The 12,106-nt window shown below is 45.2% G+C and overlaps 1 protein-coding gene across 4 annotated transcripts in view; it reads right to left on the bottom strand.

Moving 5' to 3' along the window:
* Positions 1–297: 297 nt before the first annotated feature.
* The window catches only part of PRDM11 (PR/SET domain 11), a 236,570-nt gene continuing 224,761 nt past the window's right edge, over positions 298–12,106 (bottom strand). For all 4 annotated transcript variants that reach the window (XM_078684364.1, XM_078684363.1, XM_078684367.1 and 1 more), the window contains one exon: positions 298–11,244. In XM_078684364.1, the coding sequence (XP_078540490.1) occupies positions 9,080–11,244 (2,165 nt within the window). In that variant the 3' untranslated portion in view covers positions 298–9,079. The remainder of the gene's footprint in view (positions 11,245–12,106) is intronic.

Genomic DNA, 12,106 nt, shown 5'->3' with positions numbered 1-12,106 from the left:
TTCACAGGCACCAAAACACAGGGCATCAGAGAGCTCTATGGTGCTGAAGGAGCAAAACAGACACTCTCCTATAAAACAAAAAGTAAATCAGCAAATATTGGCAGTGTCAAGCTACTGACAATGGGCACTTCTTAGAAGAAGAAAAGGACAGACCTACATAGCGTTCCAGCTGTTCGGATGCTCCAAGCCAACATGGCCCTCAGAGAGTAATCCACATGAGCCTGCTTGCTAGGACTTAGATGGCTGTTTTTTTTGCTTCATCGTACGCCGCTTCAAGACAGATAAGCCTCCACACTGTTTAAACTGAAATGTTTTTATTAACAATCATCCAATACAGGGGATAAAAGAACATACTTTTTTTGTTTTTCCATGTACATACTAACGTATACCAAAATAGCTTTATTTGTATCCAGTGTAATATGCCTTTTTCACACAGGAACTTTAAAGCAGAGTCTGCAAAGTAATAATATAAAACATGAAGTAAAAGTGTGGTATAAACAGTGAGTACGCTTCGGAGAGGCGGCTTTGCAATCTATGCCAAGCACAGCTGCCCCACATTCACCAAACAAGGAGGGACAAATGACTTTTACTGAAGGGCTAAGGTGTGTTAGGGTGGTAAGGAGTGTTACAGCTGAAGCCTTACCAGTGGCGTTCCCCCGCCCCCACTGCCCACCATTTTCAGACCGGTCAGACGCCCTCTTAGTGTTGGCTAAACATCCCTCGAGCGAAACTGCTGTCTCTCAGAAAAGTGACAGAGTCCTTATGAGCTAAGTCTGCAAACCAGTGCGGATGTTTTAGCCCACTTCCGGGCTCTGTCACCCCATGCTTATAGCTATATTCGTGGCACATTGATAGAAACATCACAAAAGTACCACCTTCTGTGTGGCTAACAGTCAGGACACTAGAAGTGAACATGTCTACATTTCTGACGAAGGGGTAAACCTCAAAACGGAGAACTAGTGATGGTTCCTGATTTAAGTACATTCTGCTTTTCTTCGGAAGACCTGTGCATGTCCGTAGTCCTGACACAAAAGGTGTTGCAAATGATATTACTTGATGGACCACTGGAAGCACTGATGCTGAGACACCAGCATGGAAAGAGGAAGGACTGAGCTGGGGAGACCCGCTATTGAGGCAAAGTAGGCCATCTCCAGGGTGACGAGGTAAGTGGAGCTCAAAATAAATCTTACAATTGAAAAAAACATCCAGTGACCATGATTGCTAGCTTGATTAGGGTCCCAGCTGCTGACAGCCTATCAAGGGCCGCCCTTGGGACTGAGGTGCACTGGCAGAGCCTAGCACACTCCCAGCATACAAGAGGATGGGCGCTGCCCGCAAGGACTGAGGGGGCCTTGGCAAAGCTCTATGAGGTGGAACCAGAGGACCTTCAGGAGTATTGTAAAGAAATACATCAAAAGGGCAGTTGGGGGTGCATGTGGTGGAAGAGCTGGGGTAGCAGCACATCAAGTAGTCTGAGCAGTGTGACGTATACTACTGGTTTTTAAGAGGCTGAACGGGTGGGGCAGGAGGTACAGCACGTGTGCTGTAGGAAGAGGGCAGTTTAAAGCACTTGGTAGGCAGGGTATAACTATCTGACACAAAGGAGTGCACTAACAGAGCAACAACAAGACATGAAAACATGATGGAATTCAAACTGCAGCCTGTCAGGAGATGCAAGGATTGGTGGTACATGGGATATCCTCGCATTCTAGGAAATGATGGAAGCTGAGGAAGGTGAGCTTCAGAGAAGGTGAATGGAGACAATGATGCAGGAATGAGCGAGATCCCATTAACGTAGATGAGCAGGAGTGGGAAGCCAGAGAGCCCTTGTTGGGGCAGGGGAGAGAGCCACTGAAGTGTGTTCAGTGAGGGCAGTGATGCTCATGAGAACAGTGCTGTGACAGTGATGCAGATGAGAAGAGAGGTGGTGAACGAGGGACAGCCCCTTGATGTGTGTGAGAAGAGTGGTGGGGAAAGGTGCCATCCCCTTGACGTGTATGAGAAGAGTGGTGGGGAAAGAGTGCTTATTGACGTGTATGAGAAGAGTGGTGGGGAATGAGTTACAGCACATTGATGTGTATGAGATGAGTTGTGGTGAATGAGTACTAGCCCCATGATGTGTGTGAGAAGAGTGGTGGTGAATGAGTTACAGCCCGTTGTTGTCTAGTTTATTAAAGCAGCTAGACTCCAGCATTATGCGGAGAAAATGGATAATTGCCTTCAGGCAAATAAGGAGATCTTCCTTTTCTGATGGGTCGGGCGCGCATTTCTCTGAGTACTTCTATTTTGGAAGAGAAATGCAATGATCTTAAAGATTTTTTCTTCAATAAGATTTCTGATACTTACTTCTCTTTTACAGTTAATCAAGGCAATGATGCCATAAAATGGACACAAATGAGAAAATGGACTTTCACTGCTTAACTAAAGTAATCCAGCTGCTCTGGCTCTTTAATGAAACCAGTTTCCTCTCTGGATCTGGCTTCCGTATGGGTGTTGAAGCATGCCAGCTCGGTGCTGTTTCCGACTTTGCTTGAATTATTGAATTCATCGATCACTAAGGCGATAGTCCCGCAGGCTTGGAAGCATATGATGGCTCTCCCTTTATTTAAGAAACCTACGCTAGATCATTCCAAACTCAAGAATTAGAACCCTATCTCTTTACTTACTTGGAAAAACATTAATGTCCAACTTTCAAATTACCTCAAGCGACATCATCTTTTTCATTCCTATCAATCAGGTTTTCACCCAGGCCACAGTATGGAGTCTGGTCTCCTGATGGAGTCAGAAAAACTTAAAGTCCCCTTTGATGCAGCAGGGACGGGGCCCTTATTCTATTGGATGTTATTGCAGCATTTGGAAAGGTGTCCCACCGGGTACTACTCGTTTCTGAAAGATCACTCTTTTCAGGTACTATTTAAAGCATCTACATCATCAGTGAGTTAATTTGGTATGGGGTGCCACAAGGTTCTTCTTTGAACCCCACACTTTCAAGCTTTTGGCTTCTCTATAATCTCTAGTGGACGATACACAGATCAGATTGACGTCTGATGAGAAAAAAGGCTCATACAAATTGAAGCACTGTCTTCAATCACTGGCAAAATTGATGGACGCTAACTGCCTTAAAATGAAGGGTAATAAAACAAAAAATATGGTGGTAGGTAATCAGCACATTTTATCTGGGCCATAATGGAGGCTGGCAGAATTAGGTCCATCCAGGTTCCAACATCCATAGTGAAAATCCTGGGCATTTAACTGGATTAACACGTTACCTTTCACCAGCAGATTCACAAGGTGAGAGCCTCTTTTTCTGATTTTCTCAGATGCTTGAGGACAGTTTTTTGGTCTTTGCTGTATGAGACCCAGAAAACAGTTAGACAGGCTGTTATTTCTCGTCTGGACTATGGAAATGTGTTATACTTGAGAGTAAATTAAGGCCTTGTTCAACATCTTCAGATAATCCAGAACATGGCAGCCCGCCTCCTGGGACATTTGCCCACATTTCTATCCTACTCAGAGACCTTCACTGGCTTCTTGTGGACAAATGTATTCAGTTCAAGGCCCTCTGCATCGATAGAGCTTTGATGAGCGGCGGCCCAGTTTATCTTTGCCGCCTGACCTAGTGATATACTCCTGCGAGATGCATGTGGTCATCGAATTGGTGCCTGCCGCAGGTTCTAAGAGTTAAACGAGCCAAGCCAGGCAGGATCTCATTAATTTATTTGGCTATAAAAGTGTGGAATTCTCTTCTGGCCCAGCTGCAGGCCGCCTCCAGAGATAGCAACTTCCACAGAGTTCTTAACACTTTGCTTTTTCAGAAACAGGGTACTAACATAGTTTATGAAGGGCTTTGAGATAAGGCACCTCTTGTCTACTGTTTTGTAGCACTTGGAAACCTGGTTGGGTAGCCATGCACTTTATAAATGCCACATTCAATTCAATGGGTATAAAAACAGTGATGGGGAGTGAAAAGAAAGCCCACCGAGATACATAACAGTCATGAGAAATGAGTTAGAGACAACTGAAATGGACAAGTACAGTGATGTTAGCATGAATGGCATCCCCCAGTGCACAGGACAGCTATGTAGGGATGAATGAAATCTGACAAGGTGTGATGGAGAATGAGTGAGGTTCACTTAAAGTGGACATGTGAACAACCGATATGATGAGTGAAATACCCAAATTACTCTTAGGCACTGGTAATTATTCAGCACTGCATTCCCATCCATCCCTATTTATCCACCCTGCCACCTCAGATAGGAATCAGCCTTGGCCCTGCTCCATTAGGAACAATCAAGCCTGAATTGCCAGGCATGGATGGGCTGGAATGCTGCTCAAGCGGTCACTAGTGGCTGAGATTAATTCAAGCATTCTTTCCATCAATTTATTGTTTGCTGCTGAGGACATGTGCAAATCAGGGAGACATCACTGATGTTTATAATGACAATTATTGGGAAATGAGTGAGGTTCAGATGAAGTGTCTGATGAGAATGATGCTGGAATGAGTGACAGCCACTAAGGCATCTGTTGGAAGCAACTGAGATTCCACTAGACTGTATAAGGAGAATGGCATGGAAATGACTACGGTGCTATTGATGTGCATGAGGACATGAGGGTGAGGGTAATACAAGGCAGTCAATAAGTGGACTTTGCCGACTCAGGGCAGCAAGTGTGACACTGCAGAAGTGTTTGTGACGCTGGGCAGCAAGTGTGACAAGTGTATGTGGTATAAGGCAGTACAAATTCGCTGAGGTATATGCTGAAGTAAACTGACTGAGGGTAGTCAAGGAGTTGATTCCACTGAAGCGTATGTGACCCAGGGCAGCAAGTCAGACTGCTGAAATGTATGTGACCCAGGGCAGCAAGTGAGACTCTGCTGAAGTGTATGGGACCCAGGGCAGCAAGTGAGACACTGCTGAAGTGTATGTGAACCAGGGAAGCAGGTGAGACACTGCTGTAGTGTATGTGAACCAGGGAATCAATGTCAGTGTATGTAAACCAGGGAAGCAAGTGAGACTCTGCTGAAGTGTACGTGACCCAGGGCAACAAGTGTAACACCGCTGAAGTGTAATCTAATGCAGTACGACTTCGCTGAGTTACATGCTAAAGGAAACCTAACTGAGGGCAGTCAAGGAGTGGACTCCACTGAAGTGTATGTGACCAAATGCCAAATCTCTGCAGAAGTGGATATGACCCAGGGCAACAAGTGTGACACTGGTGAAGTGTACGTGAACCAGGGAAGCAAGTGAGACTTTGCTGAAGTGTACGTGACTCAGGGCAACAAGTGTCACACCACTGAAGTGTACGTGCCCCAGGGCAACAAGTGTAACACCATTGAAGTGTATGTGACCCAGGGCAGCAAGTGTGACACCGCTGAAATGCAAGTGACCCAGGGCACAGAGTGTAACACCGCTGAAGTGTAAGTGACCCAGGGCACCAAGTGTAACACCGCTGAAGTGTAAGTGACCCAGGGCACCGAGTGTAACACCGCTGAAGTGTAAGTGACCCAGGGCACCGAGTGTAACACCGCTGAAGTGTAAGTGACCCAGGGCACCACGTGTAACACCGCTGAAGTGTACATGACCCAGGGCAGCAAGTGTGACACTGGTGAAGTGTAGGTGCCCCAAGCCAGACAAGTGTGACGCTGCTGTTGTATGTGACCCTGGCAGCAGGTGAGATTCTGCTGTAGTGTATGTGACCCAGAGCAGCAAGTGAGACACTGCTGAAGTGCATGTGACTCAAGGCAGTGAGAATTATACTTAGATGAAGTAAACATCACCCAAGGTAGTGAGTGAGACTCAGTTAAGTGTACATAAACCATGGCAGTTAGTGGGACTCTGCTGAGCAATACGGTACCGAATGTAATGAGCGATATTCTGTCAAGGTGTATATGACCAAATACAGTTAAGAGTGTAGGACTCCGTCAAACTACAAGTGAGACTTGGCTGTAGTGTATGTGATCCAAGGAAGCAAGTGAGACTGCTGAAGTATACATGCCCCAAATGAGAGAGACACGGCTGTAGACATGACCCAACGAAGAGAGACACAGCTGTAGACATGACCCAAAGTAGTGAGACACTGCTGTAGACATGACCCAAAGAAGTGAGACACTGCTGTAGACATGACCCAAAGAAGTGAGACCTTGCTGAAGTGTTCATGACCCAAAGTGAAACCCTTCTGAAGCGTACATGACCCAAAGAAGTGCGACACTGATGAAGTGTACATGATGCACAGAAGCAAGTGAAATGCTGAAGTGTTTGTGACCCAAGAATGGGAGTGGGACTCCTCTGAAGTGTCCATAAACTTCTTCAGTGAGAGAGACTCAGTGGTATAGCGGAGGATAGGGGGGTAGTAAGCCAGACTTGGCTTGGTTATAAGTGAGGTACCACAGCGAGTTAGACTCCCATTAGGTGCATGGCAGTACAGGATTTGGGTAAACTCAAACATGTATTACTACCTTGCATCCATACAGAACTATTTCATGACAGTCCTGACAGTGCATTTTGACTATTTTGCAGATAATAATCCAACATTAATTTCAGGTCTTGGTGAACCTCAAGGTTTTTTTTTTAACAAACAGTCTCACCTGTCATACTTTGGGGTACACCTCCCAAGGTCGCAGCCTTATGAGAGAACAGAGAAGACCTGCAACCGCTCATAGAGCAAGGTCAGAATGGAGATGCTACTCAGTGGCATCTTAATGCCAAGAGCCTATGAGGTGTTGGCAGCAGAGCAGAAGGGTTTTCTAGGACCTACCGATAATCTCAGTAAGGAGAGGATGGTTGCTTGTTTGTTTCCATGAAGGAGCCCCTTCTATCTTCCAGCTTCCTGCAGGTCATTGGAACCAAATATGGGACAAGTAGTAGAATTGGCTGCATCCTACACCTTCCAAGTACCCCAAGCACATCCACAGCCCTAAACAGTTACTATTTTCACTCACTAGCAATTTAAATGGTTGAAACTTTGGTGGAAGTTGTGCATCAAGAAAAGTCATCCAGAAAAGTGGGAACCAACCAACTCCTCTTCAAAACGAGCTGCAGCGTCATTGGCAGAGCACATGGCAGACAGATCGAATACACTTGTGCCTGGAAAGCAAGTATCAGCTGAGATACAACTATAAACCCATGAAGGTGTCGGAGAAGCTGCAACCTGGCATGTGGGTCCCTGCGAGGATCTGGCGGACGACTCTGGTGACGACCACGCCGGAATTGATTCCGCATGAGACGAGTTCCACTGTCAAGGACGCCATGTGACTGAGGAACAGGAGACAGGCCAACTTCATTACGAAACAAATGCATTTACTCTTGGGGCACCCCCAGCATTCCTCATACCAAATAGTACATTTGGAGACTTTAAGAGAAGTGCTTCCAAGATTGCTACATGAGAGCCAGACCAGGCTAGACTCCCAGGATAAATGACTAGCTAAATAATTCCCATGTAGATTCATTATAAAAAATGTATCTCATGTAGATATACATATATCTGGACAGCTCTGTGGACAAATGTTGAACAAACCTGGGATGGCAGGCAGTGTTGAGGTCATTCAACGAGATTAACATCTTGTGCAGAATTGCTCTGGGACACTGCATGGTTTAGCAGGTTTCTTCGTTATAAAAAGTGCATACTCAAACTTTGTCTAGCACCAGCAGCATCAGGTTGATATGGTAACTGATCAAGGTTTGGGAATCAGGCATAATTAATACAAAGTTCTGGCTTATCAGAAGAGAAGTACAGCACCAGATTTGTAGACTAGTGAGTCAACCACCTAGTGCTCACATGGCACCTGCCCCGGAAGATAATCTTAAAAAGCCTGAACGAACAATGAGCAGATGAAAGAGTGTCAGAGGTAAAACCCCAGATACTCTGTTCTTGAAATTCTGGATAAATTCACGACAGCAAGGGTGACAGAGTTACTATATAGCCTCCTATGTAACTTACCATATCACGTGCAAGTGCCTGCACACGCACACAGCCCCCCCCCCCAAATCTCGTGCCCCTTCCAAAATTGCAGCACCATCAAGATTTTTCTAGCAGACTTGGAGCTAGGTAGGTCTAGAAGTTCAAAACCTGCTCTCTTCTTTCATCTGGGGAAGTATTTATCTGGAGAGCATGGCTACCTGCAGCCAGCAGGGCACCTTCGAACACAATCATCGATAACTATAATATACGAGAATAAATAAACCAAGTAAAATAGTTTTAACAGCAACTGACTCCAATAGTTTTTAGGAATCATAATATTGGCTACTGAACAACTCCTGCTTATCGTTCCTACAAATAGGCAACATGTACCTTCAAAGTCATTCTCCCTTCCCTCATCAACCCGTCAGTAACAACATAACTACAGAAAAAGTTCTGTCAGATCTAGCTTATTCTGCCCAAGCCTTGCCAAGTGCAGTAATAGTAACACAAGTAGGAAGACGATTTGAGTCATTGAGCTTTCCTCCTTGTGCGGGGGTCCGGGTGAAATCACAGTTTAACAGTGAACGTTTGACATCTACTATAAAAACTTAGTGGGAATATAGAATCTCTGATTAAGCAGTAAACAAAATAGTAACATGTGCACATGGTTTTCGTTCTTTTTAACAAGTCAAACAACTTTCCTGGCATTCGGCTGGTAACAAAGCGAGTGAAGCAGGGTATCTACAGGGTGATCTTAAAACAAAACCCCTGCAAGGTAGGACATGAAGCCCTGGGGACAAAGGATAAAACTGGCCCAGACTCAGGACCCGGGTGAGGTATGTCCTACTATGGCTCTGCCATTAGAAAGGAAGCATTGAAGGTATGCTCCTGCTCATTTGAAAATGGCCATTGCCCTGCTTATGAGGAAGAGGAAGAAAGCTAGTGGTGAGGTTTAGGGGTAAAGTCCATTTTCAAATGAAGTAAAGCCATTTTTATTTCCCAAAAAAGGCATCCTAAATCTCACAGCGCTTCCACCGAACCCAACAACAAAATTATTCTCAACTTTCAGATGCAATTTTCATAATATATATATATATAATATATATTTATGTAATATATCAAATCTTAATAGTATAGAAAAAATGTTCTACAGCTTTTGTAAGTGTAGACGTTCTTCCACCGTCTACATATCTGGATAAAATTCTGAGCTGAGGTCCAAGCTGTGAAGGACTGGCTTGTGGTCCATGGACGACATGCGCGTCAGCATCTCAGCAGACAGTGAATAACTGCTACCTGATTTCTCCTCAAACCAGCTATCTAGTGCTCTCTTCGCATCAAAACTAGCAATGGGAGGTCCATTGACAGCAATCGTCAAAAAGTCGCTAAGCTGCTCCAACGTCAGCCGGGACCGGTTGTTTTTGCGTACCCTCTGAAGGGCATTACGCCCTTTTTCACAGCAAGCTGTTGACGTGGGAAGGACTTTGAGGAGCTGCACAATCTTATTTAAGAGTGTAAATCTCTGTTGGTATTTACAGATGTGACTAACCAAGTCTTTAAAGCCGTTCTTGGTGTAATAATCCCCCTTAAGTTCTCGCCACTCCATCAACAAACATCCCCTGGAGTCAGATCCGTCTCTGCAGGATTCTCTTAAGAATGTTGGAATGGTCTCAAGGTGTTCAAAGATCTGGATCATGTCCTCTTCACCATAGTTCATTAGCTCATCTGTGTTTCTAGGCCAAGCCGACAAATCGAAGATCTGGCAGGCTTTGACAAATGTTCGACTATGAGAATCAAAACGTTGGGCCAAGGTCACCTGAGTCTTCTGGCAAATCTTCTCGCGGATGGACTGGAACTTGGCTTCAGCCACCCGTAAATTTTTCAAGGCAATGCCATTAAAGCTTTCTCGAAAGTTCTCTTCAAATTCTTGAAGGTATTCGCCAGGGAAGTCAGCCAACCTGCTGATCTCCTGGATTGCCTCCTCGACCTTTTCATCCACCTGGGACACAAGGAGGTATTCACCTTGGAAGACGTAGGCCAGACGTGACAGCACAGCAATCACATCCAGTAGAAAGTAAATGAGCTTAATTGACTGATAATCCATGAGGAATTGTAGAAGAGCTAGAGCAATGGCGGATGCGTCAGCCCTGTGAGTTTGCACACTGACGTCTTTGAGGTGGGCCACTACTTCAGGGTAGTCCTTGATCAAAGCATTGAGGACGTTCTGCTCACCAATGATCCATTTGACAGCTCGAATGTCCCCCAGAAACTCAGTCTCCTCACATAGGGTGGCAGCAGTGAGTTTTAGCTCGCACATGAGCCTTGGTGAGTAACGGTAAAAGCTTAGTAACTGTTTTAAGTTGTTCTCAAGTTCCTCCAGACATGGTAGCTCTTTTCCACTGATTGCATCCAAAATTTCCAGATGAGGACGGTGTACCATGATGGGCAAGCAGAGCAACCAAGGCAACGTTTTGCGGATGGCCATGTACATGCTTGCTCTCAGCCCGGCAGTGATGTTTGCACCATCTACGCCCAGGCCGACAGTGGGCTTCTCATCCTGAAGTCTAATTCCCAGAGCTGAAAATGCTCTGTCGATTCCTTGGAGGTAACTATCCGTTGTTGGCAATCCAAGCTCTTGAAGTGACAGGAACTCAGTGGCTGGTGGTCCATCGCTGCTTGTATACTGCACGTACACTGCCACAGTGTCTGTAAACAAGTCTTCGCTTTGCCCATCCAGTATGATGCTGAGGAAAGGGGACTGCCGGATGCGTTCCACCAAATCTTCTCGCAGAGCTCTGGCGATATGATGAATCAGAATCTGGCAGTCCCCTTCGTTCATATACTGATCTGCCACCCGGAGTTCACACTTCCTCAGAAGATCTGCTAGGGGCCTGAAATCATAGCAGGGCCTGCCTTCTAGAGCCAGGTGATAGGCTGTGTTAAAGAGCAGGGTCATGTTACGGCATAACTCCTCCGTCTTTTCCGGATGCATTCGGAGCTTGTAGAGTTGCAGGCACTTCTTGTGCAAGTTGCTCTGGCTGTGCAGCTTGATAGTGTGTATCTTGAACTGTTTGGAGCCAATAATAAATGCAGAGGTCCGAGAGGACTGGACGGTGTATTGGCGGCATACATGGCACCACATTTCATTTAATGTCGAGGAGTATCGCAGAAACCAAAACTTCTTCAGCCACTCCTGCTTGAACCGCCGAATCCTTCTGCCGGATGCCGCCGACATTTTCGAAGGCTCGTCTGATGCAGCCAGCATCTCATTGGAGACTGATTCATCTGCAGAGTCCGCTTCCAGGTCATCATCATCCATCATGGTGGCAATAAGGGTTGTGCCCTCTGAAGCTGCAAGAAAGGAAAAGGAGATGAGATGCAGAATAGAAGATCCATATTTAATTGTAAGCTCAAACAATACCCTACCACCCCAACAAGAGCCAATCAAGCAATATTCAAATACTGAACTACCATCTGCAGTAGCAACGCTTCATAGTTCTCTGCTGTAAAAACTCTGTGTTAGAGCTGTGTTGGCGCAATGCTGGAGCCACCTGAGTGAGCAATCATCAAACGGAGGACAAGCCTCTGAATCCCTCTTTTGAACTTTTCATTTCTGAAAATTCACTCACGAGATCAGAAGATATTTATGATGGAGTGTTGACTACACTGCTAGAGTTCAGTACAGTGGAGCAAAAATCTATAAACGTTACCTCTAAATCACAAAGATGTATTCAGTTCAAAAGAATTGCTTAAAGTCTGTGTGTGCATTAAATTACAAGCGGCACTTGGGACCTTGCCTCACAAAGACAAGACTCATATTTTGTTGCAGATATTAGCAACCGGGGGATCTGTAGGCAAGATTGTTTAAAAAATTAAGAGTGCACCACACAATGTCCTTCAAATATGCTGAGGTTTGAATGAAGGGCTTACCAGCTAAAACAAAAATAATTAATTGCATGTTTATTTATTTGAGAGTTGTATATAGCGCTAGCTAGACCCAGGGTGTATGAGAGTGCTTTAAGGGTTAAAGGTTGACATATTACATAATCAGAAGTAGTAAAAACAGTGTAACGTAATAAATGTATCCCAAAGAGTTACAAATAATTCACCATTGTTCATCCAAGTCACTTACTTGATGAAAATGGACAAGAGGTAACTTAGGGTGCAAGGGAAAGAAATTTGGGGGGCACAGGATCAAGACTATCTCTCGAAT

This window comes from Lissotriton helveticus, chromosome 3_2 (assembly GCF_964261635.1).
Source record: "Lissotriton helveticus chromosome 3_2, aLisHel1.1, whole genome shotgun sequence".
NCBI lineage: Eukaryota > Metazoa > Chordata > Amphibia > Caudata > Salamandridae > Lissotriton > Lissotriton helveticus.
The sequence above is the reverse complement of the archived record's forward strand: the minus strand, read 5'-3'. Positions and strand labels throughout refer to the sequence as shown.